General features: G+C 40.4%; 1 protein-coding gene across 2 annotated transcripts in view; it reads right to left on the reverse strand.

Annotated features, from left to right (window-relative positions):
- The window catches only part of ANO2 (anoctamin 2), a 286,956-nt gene that overhangs the window by 151,009 nt on the left and 117,902 nt on the right, over nucleotides 1-18,045 (reverse strand). For both annotated transcript variants that reach the window (XM_038401414.2, XM_043514786.1), the window contains exons 11-13: nucleotides 15,192-15,326; nucleotides 11,023-11,183; nucleotides 596-678 (exon numbers count right to left, since the gene is read on the reverse strand). In XM_038401414.2, coding sequence (XP_038257342.1) covers nucleotides 596-678; nucleotides 11,023-11,183; nucleotides 15,192-15,326 — 379 coding nt within the window. The remainder of the gene's footprint in view (nucleotides 1-595; nucleotides 679-11,022; nucleotides 11,184-15,191; nucleotides 15,327-18,045) is intronic.

The raw sequence follows: 18,045 nt of genomic DNA on the forward strand, positions 1-18,045 counted from the left end.
CTCTATTCTTCACATGCAGTATGTGTAGTAGAAAATAAATTCAGGGCTGTGGTGGATACATGCCCTACTGCCTCAGCAGCAAATGTCACCAGTCCAACAGCTCAGCACTTTCAGCTCAGGATTTTCCATCCCTGGTTTCAATCAGGGAGTCCAGACCAAGATGCAAAGATTAGTTACGCTACTCTGATATGTTACAATCCTCTACACTCAGCATTTGTGTTAGTCATAATAAAGCAGCAACGGAATGAATTATACTAAAAGGAGGGATCTGTCATCATTCTACCATTAGACACCATATAAATGAATATGGAAATTTTAAATTAAGAATGAACTGCTGTTAATCTTATGATATAATCTTCTTCTGCCTTAATTATTAAAAATAAACCTGAACACAGTAATTAACATGCAGTGATTTCTTTAAAGATATCTTGATATTCAAAATAAGATAATTTACAATCATTTTGAAAAAAAAAACAACCCAGAGATAACTTGAATTGTGCCTCCATGCATTATGTATATATTAAGAAACCACCTATCTAATTACTACTATACATTTTCAGGATTGCAATGGTAAATATGTAGAAAGAAAACTTACTTCTTCCTCCTCTATGCCAGTGAGATCCCAGAAGTAACCTAGTCTCATCTGTAAACGCTTCCATTGTTCAAGAAACATGGTAGCTTCAACAACAAAAGCAACAACAAAACACATTTAGATTTTAAACTATAAACTTAATTTATTATTAATAATTATTAATTATTATTATTATTATGTACTCTTTGCATTTCAGTATTATCTACAGGCCCAAGTTCTGTGAAGGACCCAATGTGCGAGATGCTGTACAAACATAGAGCAAGAGATAGTTCCTATCCGAAAGAGCTTATAATTTCATAGGCTATGGCTACACTTGCACTTTACAATGCTGTGAAAAAACACCCCCCTGTGCGCAGCAAGTTACAGCGCTGCAAAGCGCCAGTGTAGACAGTGCCCCAGTGCTTGGAGCTAATCTCCTCATGGAGGTAGAGTACCAGGAGCACTGGGAGAGCTCTCTCCCAGCGCTGGTGCACGACCACACTCGCTCTTCAAAGCGCTGCTGCGGGAGCACTCCCGCGCCAGCGCTTTGAAGTTTTGAGCATAGCCATGCCCTTAGAGTTTAAGGCAAGAAGCCCTCACCAGATCATCTAGTCTGACCTCCTGTTTATCAGGCCACCGATACCACCCAGCGCCTGCACACAAAGCCCAACAACTGAAATTAGCCCAATCTAAACAGATAACAGACTACAGGTCGGAGAAAAAAAAGTATTAGTCTGATTTTGCTGACTGGGAACAGAGTTTAAGGAGCTTGCACAAAGGCACTAAGGAATTCTATGTCGGAACCAGGAGCTGAATGCAGATCTGCTTTTCCCACAAGTTCTTCTCTCTCAATGTACCTTGTGCCATTCTACAGTTTATGGACTCAAAATATAGGGAGACAAACTCCAAATCTGAATACTCAGCCACAACTTCCCAGATAAAAGATTTGTAACTATTCCCAATTAATCAGAAATAGAGGACAAAGTTAGAAATAGGCTATGACTAAAAAAACCCTAAGTACCTATTGGTAACCGGAAAACCTCAGCAATTCTCATGGGGCACACCATATGGGTACTGAGGATGCCTGGCATGCCTAACAGTGTTATAGTTGAGCATTTTTGATCCATTTAACCCAGCCATGTGAAGTGTTAGACTCAGAGAGTATGTCAACACTGCAGTGAAACATCCGTGGCTGGCCCATGGCAGCTTACTTGGACTCATGGGGCTTGGGCTGTGGGGCTGTTTAACTGCAGTGTAATCATTCAGGCTCAGGCTGGAGCTCAGACTCTGGGTCCCTCCCTCCACCACAATTTTACAGCTCCATAGCCCAAGCCCTGCGAGCCCAAGTCAGTTGACAAAGGCCAATTGCGGGTGTATCACTGCAGTGTCGTCATACCCAGAGTGATTTTCCCATAAGTGGAGGACACAAATTCCATCTCCTGCCTTTCTTTCCCTTTTCCTTGACACTAGATGGCATATGCTGTGGTGCTTCCACTCTTCTCATGTTTAGACTCTTCTGCCCTTCTTCCCATAATTGTTGCTTCTTCTTGACAGCCTGGTTTATTGTTGCTTTTGATTGTATGTTGTATAGTCATGTCCATCTGTGCAAAGTGGGTGTGCAAACATTATTGAATCGGAGTAGTACTTTACTCCCACTATGCAGAGGCAACACCTGGGGGGAAGTCACGCTGGGTCAGATCCCCCCCCAGATTTCTTGGGCCACCTATCACCAGATGTCCATCAGTGAGGATGCAGTGGCCTCCTCTGGCGGTGGCACTCACTGTTTGGCTGTGCAGCGTGGGAAGGGAGGAAGCAGCAGGGGGCTGGCTGCATGCTGAGCTCCCACCCCTGCTACATGGGACTGCTTCTCCTTCCCTGCTGCTGGAGTCCCAGCGCTTCTCACTGCCTGCTTTGCAGACCTCCCACTGAGGTAAGCCCGTGGGGCATCTTCGAGATTGGGAAGAGGAGCTGCGACACGGTGTTCAGCATCAGGCAGCTCAAGTGGAGCCCCATTCAGCTCTGGGCGGTGAGTGCAGGGAGCAGGCTGTGGGAGGGGGAGAGTGGGAAATGAGGTGTAGACCCTGCTGTGGCCTCCAATGTGCCTATCAAAGAGAATGTGATTTGGGGGTGTCATATTCCCCCGTCCAAGAAAAAGTGACTGATAATTCTCCAACTTCTTGTTATCTGAAACAATCCAGCCCAAGCACCATCCCACCCTGGTGCCACCCTTATGACACATGGGGAACTGTGCATCCCAACTGTGTTGGGACTTTTGTTGGTCTTGTTTTGAACACTTGCTAAATTGACTGAGAATAATTCTGGCAGGGAGGGAGGCCTGAAAGTTCTGAGAGGCTTGGCAGTCACAGGGCGGTGAGCAGCAGGAGGGGGAGGAAGTAGATGATAGTGTATGTTGTCTACACACATATCAAGTTTCAGGAGGTGCAGGCAGAGGCAACACTTGGGGCAGTCATGTGCCCCCAGAGAACCTTTAAATTGTGCCAAGGTTACATGTTGCCTCTCTCACTATGCATTCACCCTGCACAGATGTAGATAATTGTACAAGGTGCAAAGCAATGGGGAATTAGATCCAGATTCTTTTGACAGTGGTCACCTTTGGTGTGAGTGCCAGAGCAAGGTAAAACTGGGAAGCGTTCTGTGCCCATGATGAACCACATGACTTCTGATGAAGTGAGCTGTAGCTCACGAAAGCTTATACTCTAATAAATTTGTTAGTCTCTAAGGTGCCACAAGTACTCCTTTTCTTTTCACATAACTTCAGACTGCATAGATGAGCTGACTGAATATAGATGAGCTGATTGAATTTTAATCTGACCTTACACTGGCCTCACCCAGGCTTTTAGTGATGGGTGACTTCAGTGTCTATGCAGACAATAGAACTTCAGAGTTGGCTCAAGATCTCATTGCTGCCAAGCCAAGCATGGGAGTTTCTAAGTCAAAATGTTCTCTCTGACAGATCTTGTGAAATATGGGGAGGAAGGAAGAAATCTTTTCTTCACAGCTGTTTCCCTTCAATGAACTCCATTGCTGAAGAGATAATTCAGCCTGATGCCAGAATTATTCTATTAACAAATTCTGATATGGGGAGTTGCACTCTAGTTAAACAAATATAAAAAGTACACATCTGACAGATGGAATGGTCATAAAACCAGAGTAAAAAGTGTGCTCTGGAGCCAGATTTTCAAGAACTCAGAGCAAAATTTTCAAATGTGCAACATTCGCAGTTAAGGCCAGATTTTTCAAAATATCTCAGCTCCCATTTAGGCACTGAAATGAGTGGCCAGATTTTCATAAGAGTATGGTACTCAAAGTACTGAGCTGTTTTGAAAATCTGGCCCGGATTGTAGATGTTCTGCTCTTTTGAAAAATCTGACCTTTAGGAGACAGTGCATATCATATTCTCTGCATAAGTCCTCTCACCTTATAGGAATCTAAAAGTCATTGCAGCCTGTTTTGGAAGAACTGGCAGACTACAGAGAACATTTTAAACATGTGACTGACTGTACGCATAACTTAAGCCCAGATATTCAAATAATTGTTATTTTTACTCATCCCTTATGGAGAACACAGTGCAAATAAAAATAATGTTTAACATGTTCTGGGGGTTTAAAGGATTTTCTGGAATAACTATAGAAAAAAACCCACAATGATTTTGTAGGTGAATTTGTGCCTTCGTTCCCTGTTTAGCTCAAGGGAATGAAAATGGTAGCATTTACCTACTTTAATTGGTTGGGCTAGATACCCCAATGGTGTAAATTAGAATAATGTAAATTGCTGAAGCCACACTGTTTTACACCAGCTGAAAAATTCTTCAATTGTTCAACTCTCCTTCTTCCTCTGAAATTGCTTAACTGTGAGCGGAAACTTGACATCTCAGAACATCAATGGCTATAAGCACAATTAGCCAGGTGTGATTCTCTTTTTTGGTGTAAATCCTCAATGAATACGGGGCATTGATAAATGGAGTTGCTGAGTTCATGAAGATATTTAATGAGGTGTCCCATCAAGTAACAGGAGCGTACTTCCTTTCATAATATTAACCGTAACAAATCTCTCCACCTTTCCCAAGAAGGGAGAAGGCTGAAAGGATAAAAGGTGGATTCTTCTGCATAGCCCTCACCATGAAAAGAAGCCAGTTCAGCGGAGCATAAATACTATATTATTCCCTTTTTAAGCATAGTAGTAGTAATAATGCATGACAATTTCCCCATTACTACAGCCTACAAAAAGTGATTCAAGACACTTGTTTATTTAAGACACTGTAAGAGAAGCTGGTTTCAGAGAACAGTATGCAAAGAACAGTAGAGCTGTCAGTCAACAAACTGAAAGCTATATAGAAGGAATGTGCTCTGCTACTGGTAGGGCAGCAATAATATGGTGTAATGTAGTGCTCAATATGCAAGCAGGGCAGGGTTAACATAGGGTACTTGGTTTTGCTTTGCTGATGCGGATACATGATGGGAGTATTTTCTTGCACTGACAAGCTCAGTTATAGTCCCAGCACAAAGAATTTTCCAGTCTGTGGGAAAGGTTTTTTTTAATGACAGGATATGGCTCAGAAAAGATTTTATTATCCTTAAGTGTCTTTTTAAACCAGTACATAAAGAACTGTTTGTTCTTTTCTATTTCACTACAAACTTCAGTCATTTCATCTCATTTCTGAACATGCAGACAGGGCATATGTGAACAGTATACTTCACAAACCATCTTGTTGATGCTGAGGGAAAATTGCTGTGAATACAATTGCACTGGAAATGATCATTTGTATAGATGTAAAGGTTTCCTTTTTCAAGCAAGATTGTCTTAGGAACACACTTAGAATTATAGAATCATAGAAGATATGGGTTAGAAGAGACCTCAGGAGGTCATCTACTCCAACCCCCTGCTCAAAGAAGGACCAACCCCAACTAAATCATCCCAGCCATGGCTTTGTCAAGCCCGGCCTTAAAAATCTCTAAGGATGGAGATTCCACCATCTCCCTAAGTAACACATTCCTGTGCTTCACCACCCTCCAAGTGAAAAAGTTTTTTCTAATATCCAACCTAGACCTCCCTGCAACTTGAGACCATTGCTCCTTGTTCTGTCATCTGCTACTACTGAGAACAGCCTAGCTCCATCCTCTCTGGAACCCCACTTCAGGTAGTTGAAGGTTGTTATCAAATCCCCCCTCACTCTTCTCTTCTGCAGACTAAATAAGACCAATTCCCTCAGCCTCTCCTCATAAGTCATGTGTCCCATCCCCCTAATCATTTCCATTGCCCTCCACTGGACTCTCTCCAATTTGTCCACATCCTTTCTGTACTGGAGGGCCCAAAACTGGACACAGTACTCGAGATGTGGCCTCACCAGTGCCAAATAGAGGGGAATAATCACTTCCCTCAATCTGCTGGCAATGCTCCTAATAATGCAGTCCAAAAAGCCATTAGCCTTCTTGGCAACAAGGGCACACTGTTGACTCATATCCAGCTTCTCATCCACTGTAATCTCCAGATCCTTTTCTGCAGAACTGCCACATAGCCAGTCACTCTCCAGCCAATAGCGGTGCATGGGATTCTTCCATTCCTAAGTAGAGGACTCTGCGTTGTCCTTGTTGAATGTCATCAGATTTGTTTTGGCCCAATCCTCCAATTTGTCTAGGTCACTCCGGACCCTATCCCTACCCTCCAGCATATCTACCTCTCCCCCCAGTTTAATATAATCTGCAAACTTGCTAAGGGTGCAGTCCATTCAGATCATTAATGAAGATGTTGAACAAAACCAGCCCCAGGACCGAACCCCTGGGACACTCCTCTTGATACTGGCTGCCAACTAGACATCAAGCCATTGATCACTACCCACTGAGCCCAACAATCTAGCCAGCTTTCTATCCACCTTATAGTCCATTTATCCAATCCACACTTTCTTAATTTGCTGGCAAGAATACTGTGGGAGACTGTATCAAAAGCTTTGCTAAAGTTAAGATATATCATGTCCACCACTTTCCCCATATCCACAGATCCAGTTATCTCATCATAGAAGGCAATCAAGTTGGTCAGGCATGACTTGCCCTTGGTGAATCCATGTTGACTGTTCCTGATCTCCTTCCTCTCCTCCAAGTGCTTCAAAATGGGTTCCTTGAGGACCTGCTCCATGATTTTTCTATCTTGTCTCTAGACAGTACATCATTCATACTTTATCATTACACACAATGGCCAGAATTAAAAGCCAACAATTACCACACAGTGGAATTTTAATGCTAAATTTGGAGGGTGTGACAGAATAGACCCCTGTATTCACACTCTATGTACTATTGTAATAATCTTTATACAAAGGTATCATTTGGAAACTGGTAATTTGCTGGTCAGTATTGTCCTGGTAAAATATGTGTGGTATATAATGTGACATTATAAGGTTCCTCTGTAAGGTGTTATTATCATATCTTCCAAACCCCACATCCATGACCAAACAGAAGTTGGGAAACTGGTTTGTCTCAAACAAAGGAACCTGTGCTCTGCTTAATTTGCATTTAAGCAGTAAACAGAGTCATCAAGCAGGAAAGGAAGACAAAGGAAGTTCAAACAGGTGAAAAAACCAGTTGGGAACAACCTTCCACATAGACTCTGTGTCTCCTGTTTCTCAGCTGGAAATGTTTTTCAAAAGGGAATCTAAGACTATGTAAGGAACAAATACCCCAGGGCACCCTTCTCTCTCTCCCTGCCCATCACATTCACTGCACCTGAAGAGACAAAGGAAGCAGCCACTGGACTCTGGAGGGAGGGTTCTGACCTGAGAGAGTTTGATCAGTAATCTGCTGGAGCATATGGTGAAAAGTTTGCTTTGCTACTAAGATAGCTTTTTAAGTGGATACCAGTAAACAGTTTATCTTTATTTTTCTTGTAACCATTTCTGACTTTCATGCCTCTTTATTTATACTCACTCAAAATCTATCTTTCTGCAGTAAGTAAACTTGGTTTACTGTATTACCTAATCCAGTGTATTCAAGATGAAATGTCTATGTAACTCCATTTAGGAAAACAAGTTGTCTGTGTATTATTCCTTTAAAGGAATAATGGACTCAATATATTTGCACTGTCCAGAAGAGGGCTGGGCAGTACAGGACAGACATAGGGTGTTACCAAATTCACGGTCCATTTTGGTGAATTTCATGGCCATAGGATTTTAAAAATCTTAAGTTTCATGATTTCAGCTATGTACATCTGAAATTTCATGGTATTGTAATTGTAGGGGTCCTGATCCAAAAAGGAGTTGTGAGGGGGGCGGGGGTGTCACAGGGTTATTGCAGGGAGTGTTGCGGTACTGCTACCTTACTTCTGCACTGCTGCAGGCAACAGCACTGCCTTCGGAACTGGTCAGCTAGAGAGCAGCAGCTGCTGACCAGGAGCCAAGCTCTGAAGTCAAAGCCACCGCCAGCACCAGTGCAGAGTAAGGATGGCCTGGTATGGTATTGCCACCCTTACTTCTGCACTGCTGCCGGCAGAACTGGCCTTAAGTCAACAGCCACCACTCTCCAGCCACCCAGCTCTGAAGGCAGCACAGAAGTAAGGGTGGCAATATCGGGACTCCCCTAAAATAACCTTGCGACCCCCCCCCCCACAACTCCCCTTTGTGTCAGGACCCCCAATTTGAGAAACATGGTCTCCCGCATGAAATCTGTATAGTATAGAGTAAAAATACACAAAAGACCAAATTTCATGGGAGGAGGCCAGATTTCATGGTCCATGATGCATTTTTTATGGCCATGAATTTGGTAAGGCCCTAGACAGACATTTCTGGGGGTAAATCTGGAACTGGGTGTGTGTTGGGGTCACATGACAGCCTAACCAAGGCTGGTAAGAGCCAAAGCGTAGCTGGCTGGCTGCAACACACACAGAAACATAGCTGGGATTGATTTACGTGCTGGAATCTATTTGGGAGTAGTTGAGCCTGCAGGCTACAGCAACAAGGCACTGTAAAGGACACCCCAGGTTACAAGACAGGGTTGACATAGCTACTCATTAGTCTGCATTGTATTCTGGCATGTCAGAGAGGGTGGCCCTTATGTTCATGTCCATAGAAAGTGTCACCACATGGAACTATGCAGGAGTTCACTTGATGTAACTGATGAAAGTGCACTGGAATGGGCATACAACCCCAGAGAGCTGAGCTTATTTTACTCCATTTTTCTCATCTAACTCTTCCTCCCAGCCTATTGGCATCATCTTATGGCATATTCAGGCACTGATTGTGCATATCTATTCTGTCAGGTTGCCAGTGTTGAGAGCATTCATTGCTCTGTGGTTTGCACACATTGCAACCTAGATATTCATGATGAAACTATGATAGATACAGGTAGAAAATTTACAAGCCTGTGCATTATATAGTCCATAACAGCAGATAAACCATGACACCTCAGTTTTCATAACACTCAACACAGTGTAATTTCTAGAGCTATTACTGAGCCACAAACTGGACCAAGTTAACAATGTTGTCAACTCTCACAATTTTACTGTGAGCCTCATGATACTTGGTGTATTTTTCAAAGCCCCAACTCCTCGAGTCATGTGTTCATTTTTTAAGTAAGCTTCTAGCTTAGAAAAGCTTGAAAATGCTCCCTAAAGGCTCAAGATATTTTTTTAAAATTTCACCATTTTAAAGCCAATCTCATGATTTATGGGGCCTGACTCATGATCTTTGTTCACTTGGAGTTGGCAATGTCAGGATAATATGGCTGCTTGGCCAAAGTTCTACACTCAGACTGAGGCTTTCCTGATGCAGTTCACAGTTCAGTTTACAGAGGTGCCCTCCAGAGACAGTTTTAAAAGACAACCACATCTGCAACTTTCACAATAAATAAAATCACTAGTGAGTGACTTTGCAGCAAGGCAAGCAAAATACAGTGCATGCAGTTGCCAGGACCTGGGAGAGGCCTACAGCAACCACAAGTAAGGAAGAGGTGTAAAATAGTAATTAGTGTCTATGATGCACTTTGAGATCCTTGGCTAGGCAGATAATTTTTGTTGTTATGGACAAATCTAGTATGTACACAGTGATTGCCACATGATATTTGGGGAGAAATCATGGATGAGTCCCATAAAGTTTTGACAGAGTCATGGAGAAAACCGTCCCACATGGAATGCACTCTGTGCTCAAATAAATCCCATTCCATGTGAAAGAAAACATTTGACAGCCTGCCCAGTATTGTCTCCCAAGCCTTGTGGAACCTTCAGAAGGTGCTTTCCATGCAGTCCCCACAGAGGAAAGATGTGAAGACAGAGCAAACTGGAAGCAGTATTAGGCAGGCTGGGGGCATGGGCAGAGGGACTCCTGGGCTGTATGTATTTATATACATATATTATATACAAAACACACACAGCCCATGGCTCCCTCTTCCCATTTTTATATACACCTAACCCTCCCCCCCCCAGCGATCACAGAGGCTGCCACAGTCAGAGGGAATCCCTGGTAACACAGCTAGCTCCAGTCCTTGGTCATTGTGATGAAATGGGGGTTCTATCTCTACCACTTCAGAATTTTAGATAATTTTATGAAACTGTATCATGCATACTGTGTCATGTAAAGCCTATATGGATGTGATTCTGACCTGAATTAGCAGGGTTGTGTTATGTCTCTGCCGGGACAGACACTAGTAAATGAGCAGCACTCAATGATCATCTTTTCAAAGCAAGACACCTTGCGTCAGTAGGTTGGTTCTATCTGGGAGAAGACACTTCCTCTCCTTGTCTGAAGGGAAAGGGGGTTGGGAGTAATGGAAAATTACCAAAAGGCAGAACAAAAGAAGCAGGTGGCCGCAGCAGGAGTCTATAAAGGGACTCACGGGTGGTGGCAGGGAGAGAACTGGAGGAGAGAGCCATTTTGCACCACATTAAGATGAGGGAGGCTGCTGCAGGGGTAGGAAGGCAAGGAGCAAAGAACGTCTGAGAGAGTTCAACTGTAAACCAGAAGCTTCACACCTTTGGGGTGGAATTCTATGAGAGGGGTGTTTTTAAATACTGAGGAGTCTGAAGGGTCAGCACTGTATCCAGAGGGGTTAGGTGGCTGGACAGCAAGTTCCAACATTCAGAAGGGGTTGACAGGACATCTGCACGCTGAGAGTATGCCTAGGGCCTCCAAGATTGGGGTAATGACTGGACTTTGTTCAGGCTCCTAGAGCTTAAAACACCACTGGGAATTCAGAGCACAGAAGCTTGGATTCCTCTGACCGCAATCCTAGTAGGTGGCCAGGAAGGGGAGGGAATCCAGTCCTCAGCGAAAGCCAGTACATACTAGCCTTTGGGGGCTTGCTACCTCCATAAGGCATATGCAGTACATTTAATCCCCTAATGCCCTAAGCATAATAAAATATTAGTGCTCGACTACTGTACCATCACAGCTTTCCTTTCTGTTATGAGTCCAAAGATCTAATAACATTGCTAACATTCAAAACCATACTCACCCCAGAGAGCCATGAAAATGGAGAAGAAGACTGTTGCAGGGTTGTCAAATAAGTGGCTAGCGCGTGCTGTAGCACATGCAGTGCTGAGGTTCCAATAGTCACAAGACTTGTCACAAAGAGGGCACATGGTGAACGCTTTATGTTGGTCACACATCTCTTTACTATAAACAACAAATGCAAAGATGTCACAATGGATTTCTAATGAAAAGAAGGAGCATTTGTGTTTTGGACTCTAGTGCATTCAGCCATTCACAGCTACTGCATGCTGTGACATAGTGCATGTGCTTGGAGGCTTAAGCACATGCAGGTACTGTGCTGAAGGAAAACCAATGCAAAATAATAAACCAATCTGATTGCTAGATTTTATTGGAGAAGAATTTCTCACTAAAAATATGTATTAAATATAATTAAAAGAAATCAAAGCGAACACTGACATCCTGAGTCTAATGATCCAATTTGAGACACAGGAAATACAGATCAGCTTTTGAATGCACGAGAAAAAAAGGATTAAATTTGCAGTGAGGTAAACTCCATGGGCCAAATTCTGGCTTCCCTTTCACAAAACACATGTCTCTAACATGGATTAACATCTCAAAGAAGAACATGTGCTAAATGTCACATTAAGCTGTGCATGAATCCTGGCCAAAATTATGCAGAATATTTGGCCGTGTGCAAATAAGAGGAAATGTGGCTCCACTATTAAATGTACCCATACATGTTAGTTATTCCATTTCACAGATGGAACTGATCACCTGGCTGCTGTGTGAAAAACATTTTGCAGGCTATGTTGGGCCAGATACTCTGCTGATGTAAATTGGCTTACCTCCATTGAAGTCAAGGGACTTACACCAGCTGATGATCTGGCCAAGGAACAAACACTCATTCACTTCTGGACAAAACATCCTGCTTTCTCCTGTGCTTCATTTTCACTTGCGGAACACCTGGATAAACACTGGGTATTTTCCCAAGGTAAGCTTTTAATGCTACTCTGTAGCATCTTCTGCTACAAAATTTTGGCCAAGATTTTCTAAAATTACTAGTTATTTTGGTACCTCCCGAAGGTGGGTGCTCAGCACTTGCAAAAAATCAGGCCCCTTGAAGGTGTCACAAATTGGGTATCCAAAAATTACAGCACCCAAACACACTAGTTAGTCAGTTTTGAAAATGTTGGCCAATTCGCCTCATCTCTCCAGACCCAAATGTGCATGTGATGCTCTCCTGTCACAATTTGACTCAATTGTTTATTTTTTCAGGGGAAAAAATGCTAATCTAAATTTCCAAAATATGATTAAATGTACTTTAAACAAACAATTTTAAAGCTCTCCCTCCTAGTTCATGCATGTAAATGCTAAACTGTATGTCCTGTGCCTCAGATTACATCATCGGATGTAGTAAAAGCAAACGTCCATTCTCACCAAGAGACACCAGAACCAGAGTTACAAAAATACTGCAACACTGATTGTCATTTTAACAAACTAATGTGAACATTTTCTAAAGTTTTTAAAATTTCTATTTAAAAAGTTGTTTTTAAAATATGCATCGTTATGTACTATATATTTATTCAATTATCTATGGTCTTTAACTAACCACCACTATTTTCCTATAGGCTAAGCCAAAACCTACTGATTTTACTGTGTAAGCACCCCAGTCCTGCAAGCAAATCTGTATGCAAGATCTTGATGCTCACATGGAGTCCCATTCACATCATTGGTCACATGCTCAGGTGGCTCTTGCATTGATCAAATTGCAGGATCATGGCCTCACAGAAGAATTTACCAGACCACTTCACTGGTAATATACCACCATTAGGTATATGTTAACTTTACACTATTCTGGTTTGTGATTGTTTGCTTTTTGACAAACATCTGATGTGATTTTCTATCTTCATAGAAGTCAGTGATGGAAAATGATTTATTCCTTTTAACGCTCAAGACCATCCCTCTGGAAATTAATTCATTTTAATTATGTACAGCTATTTCCAGTCATGACATAGTTAAAATAACTCTCTCTTGTTTTGTATTTGAAAAGGCAGTAGAGAGTGGGGCAGATATATATTTGCCATAAGTCCCTCTGCAGGTTTAATGTTAGCATAAGATTTGCTTGAGAAGGGCACAGCTGATCTTGATTAAAAGTTAATTCAAATCAGGTCAAAAAATCTAAAATCAGAAATGTTATCAATCATCATTTACCAATCATTGATAATTGTAATTGTCTTGATCTGTTTTTTTGCACAGCAATCATATTTTAAAACTTGCCAATTTACCTTAGCTAATATAGAAATTACCATGCTGGATCAGACCCAAGGTCCATCAAATCCAGTATCCTATCTCTGATAGTGACCACTTAATGCTTCAGAGGAAGCTGCAAAAACCCAGCAGTGATAGTTATGGAACAACCTGCGCCTAGAGAAAGTTTCATTCTAACCCTTATTATTTAGAGGCTGCCTTGTGCCCTGACCATGAAGGGTTTTGTTCCTTCCAAAAATTTTGGTTTTCATTTTATGCGTAGAAACCAAGAATTAGGTTAACTCAGTATATTTAGGGAATACCTCGATAAATCTGCAGACATAGAGGTAATATTAGAATCCAGCATTGTAATTTACAATGCCCATGCTTAAAAAGTGTCAATTTCTTTAGCAAACATTCTTTATTTATTAGCAACTGAAAAATTGCAAATTACCAAAAGATTCCTACTTTTACATTTTTTTTCACTGAGAAGTGAGCATTTGTATCAGAATTGATTAAAACGTGTCTTTATTCATAGCTACATCAACAGAAAAACAAACAAACAAACAATAGTTTGGGGAACCAGGAATTTGGGAAATACTGCAGACTCCAAATGTAGAAAAGGCTAAATTTTGATCAAACTATCCATGCAAATAGCTTGATTTACACAGGATTAAGAAAGTGATATGAAACCCTTTGAAGACAATGGAAATACTTCCCTTCCATTCACTTCAATGAGCTTTGCACTACAACCTAATCTTGGAAATAAGGGAAGCAGGACTTTGCTTATATTTATAAACACACACAATCTGATCGAACTGTCATTATATTAATGTTTATATTTGACAACTCTGCTATATGTTTAAATAGGGCTAGTCAAAAAAATGAAAAACTAGCTCTAGGAAACATTTTCTAATTAAGAAGTTGGGGTTTTTTGCTTCGGAGGGATTGAAATTGACTCATTTTTATTTATTTGAAAATTCCCAATTTTTTCCACTATTCTTTTTTTTATTGGAAATGTTATTTTTTTTCACTTATTGAAAACCTTCAGTGTATGAAAAAAATGATTGTTACATAAGGGTTTTGAGACTCCTTTCTATTTTGTTCTTTTTAATATCTGCAAGAAAAAAAACACAATATGTAATGGAAAACAGAATTTTTTGACAATGTCAAAACATTTTTGCCATTTTTTTGTGGGGGGTTAAATACATTTTTAATAGAAAAAACTTTTCATTTTAAACATTTTGACCAGCTCTCATTTTAAATTTTAAAACCATTTATGTAAACAGACTTTATATTATATTTGAACAGCACCACTTATTCCAAAGGCATCATTGTTTGCGATATACCAAGTTGCAGAACTCTAGATGTACACTTGTTATATCTGAAAATCTGTACTAACACAGCTGCAGTTATTTCACTGTGATCCTACATACAAGTAAGAACACTGAAATTAACTTATTCAGATCAATAAATTTACTCACATGTTTTAGAAGAATGCAATAAACTTACTGAGTGTCCTTATTTCAATGACTGCACCTTTGAAGATCCAAATAAACATTCTGTTACATTGCATTCAAATACTGTATTACACATATGCAAATGCAAAACTATTGTGTAATGTGACATTAGAATGAATTACCGTGGAATATGACCATGTGTTTATTTGGCTATTCAGTGGTGAAGCTATTGAAATAAATATGCTCAGTAAGTTTATTGCATTCTTGTAAACACACAAATGAATTTATTTGGTCTGAATAAGATTATTTCATGTGTGTAGGATCCTAGTGAAATAAATGCGGCTATATTATACAGATTTGTTTGTTAATACTACACAAATGTTCCTCAAACATATTAAAAGTCATTGCAGTTACTGAGAATTAAGTTCAATAACATAATGTTATAATTATTGAGTAACAAAATACTGTTCACAGACAAGCTTACCTAGGAATGTCATTTTCCATGGTTATACATCCGTAAAGAAAAACTATTATCCCAACTACTGAAGATGGGATAAGGAATTCTGTATATAAACCCAACCACGCAAAATACAGTCCTATTTTTTCTCCAAAATACTTCCTGAAAAAGAAAAGAAAGAAAATATATTTTAAGGGTGCCATCTTCAGTATCATTTACGGATGTGTTTCAAAAATCCCTGCAACTGATATTCAGACATTATAAAAGCAGCAAAGAGTCCTATGGCACCTTATAGACTAACAGACATATTGGAGCATAAGCTTTCGTGGATGAATACCCACTTCGTCGGATGCATATAGTGGAAATTTCCAGAGGCAGGTATAAATATGCAAGCAAGAATCAGGCAAGGGACAATGAGGTTAGTTCAATCAGGGAGGATGAGGCCCTCTTCTAGCAGTTGAGGTATGAAAACCAAGGGAGGAGACACTGCTTTTGTAGTTGGCTAGCCATTCACAGTCTTTTGCTTAATCTTGAGCTGATGGTGTCAAATTTGAAAATGAACTGAAGCTCAGCAGTTTGTCTCTGAAGTCTGGTCCTGAAGTTTTTTTGCTGCAGGATGGCTACATTTAAATCTGCTACTGTGTGTCCAGGGAGATTGAAGTGTTCTTCTACAGGTTTTTGTATAATATCTGATCTGTGTCCATTTATCCTTTTACGTAGGACTGATGTACATAGCAGAGAGGCATTGCTGGCACATGATGGTGTATATTACATTGGTGGACGTGCAGGTGAATGAACGTCCACCATCAGCTCAGGATTAAATAAAGACTGTGATTGGCTAGCCAGCTACAAAAGCAGTGTCTCCTCCCTTGGTTTTCATACCTCAACTGCTAGAAGAGGGCCTCATCCTCCCTGACTGAACTAACCTCGTTATCCCTAGCCTGATTCTTGCTTGCATATTTATACCTGCCTCTGGAAATTTCCACTACATGCATCTGTCGAAGTGGGTATTCACCCACAAAAGCTTATGCTCCAATATGTCTGTTAGTCTATAAGGTGCCACAGGACTCTCTGCCGCTTTTACAGATCCAGACTAACACGGCTACCCCTCTGATACTTGACAGAAATTATAAGAGATGTGTGATGAAATCCTTGCCTGGCTGAAGTCAATGGGAGTTTTGCCATTGACCTCAATCGGGCCAGGATTTAATTCATGGTCCTAGCATCTGGTGTGAATAAGTGCCCACTTCTGCAATGCTTACCCGCACTAATAGTGTTTACTTACCTCAGCAGTCCCAGTATCTTGAATGAGTATGGGCATAGGATCAGGCCCTATGTGAATAGGCTGATACATCAGAGAGTGTATTTTCAGACTAACGATTTTTAACATGAAAGCAGGACTTTGGGCACACCCATCATTGGCCATTCAGGTACAATAAATATCTCTGACATCCTAACCTGCCTTTACAGTGGGTATGCAAAAGTATACAGCATGGTAGAGAACAGTTAATTGTAGGTAGTGATAAATACTTATCAGTATTCAGCCCAATTTCTTCATTAATCAAACACAACAGGATGTATACCCAGCTCTGATGAAATTTACTGATCATTCCAAAGCACTGTTAGGAGTGATTATAAATATAGTAGAATACTGAGAGTTTCAAAAACTTCAGGGAACTCTGAGAAATCGGGGGAGGAGTAGGGAGAGAGACAATATGATGAGATTTAATTAAGATTTTAAAAAACGGTGTGCTGAGAAATATCTCACAAGCCAAAAAATAAAATAAGAGACTGTTGGATAGAAAAGAGTAGTGCAAAAAAGAGGGTTCTGGGAAAGATATTGCACATTACATTAATTAAACACAAGCTCTAAGGGTAGTGGTAAATAAAAGCAAATGTAACACTAAGAGGTAGCATAAGGATATCAGGTCTAACAAAAGAAAGGCAACAAATGCTCTCTATAAAGCCTTAGCACAGACATGCTTTTGGCTTGATTCTGATCTCATTTACATTAGACGAGTTTTACCCTGATGCAATTCCATTGATTTTGTTTAAATTGTTTCTAATTTACAGTAGTCTAAACAATATAAAATTCAGGACCTTGGACTTCTGAGCACACTGAGCATTGATAATTTAGTAGCTTATTCTGCTCCTATGGAAGTTAATGGCAAAACTCCACTTGAGCTCAATGACAGTAGGATCAAGCCTTTAAGAAGGGTAACTGTAATCATAAAAGAGTTGTAGGATATGACCAATAGAAACCAACACATATATAACATGGATAGCCTAGCTAAAATACATCAGAAGGGAATATAATAACTGAAAATATGCTTGAGTGATAATGACATCAAAGCACGAGGAAATACTTAAGGAAATTAGGAATGGAAAACAAAAATTAATTACCAGAAATGAAAGAAAAGTACATTTAAGTGAGATATAGAATTAGTTAAAAACAAATATCTATGTGAGGTAATTTGAGGGGGAGTGGGATGGTTTTGGTGTTCATGATTGGACCCAGTATCTAAATATTAGGGCCAATTATTAATAGACAGGAAAAGCATTTTGATGTTATTGATCCAAAACAGAAAGTGTATGACTACAGTCATATATTAAGTACCACAGCTAGTTCCTGTTCTCAGTATTGGGAACTACTATAACATCTAAGATATCACAGAGCAGATATTTATTAATTTATAAATTGTGTTTGAGATTGTTTAATTTTAAAAAAAACAAAACTTTTTTACTCTTACAGATTCCAAGTACTATATCTGCCTACAGTCCATTATTTGTGATTATCAACATGATCTTGCATACCCTTTGTCAAGAACATGGGAGGTATCTGAATTGATTTTATGAATGTTACGTGTACTTCTGTGGGCTT

Source organism: Dermochelys coriacea, chromosome 1 (genome assembly GCF_009764565.3).
Source record: "Dermochelys coriacea isolate rDerCor1 chromosome 1, rDerCor1.pri.v4, whole genome shotgun sequence".
Lineage (NCBI taxonomy): Eukaryota > Metazoa > Chordata > Testudines > Dermochelyidae > Dermochelys > Dermochelys coriacea.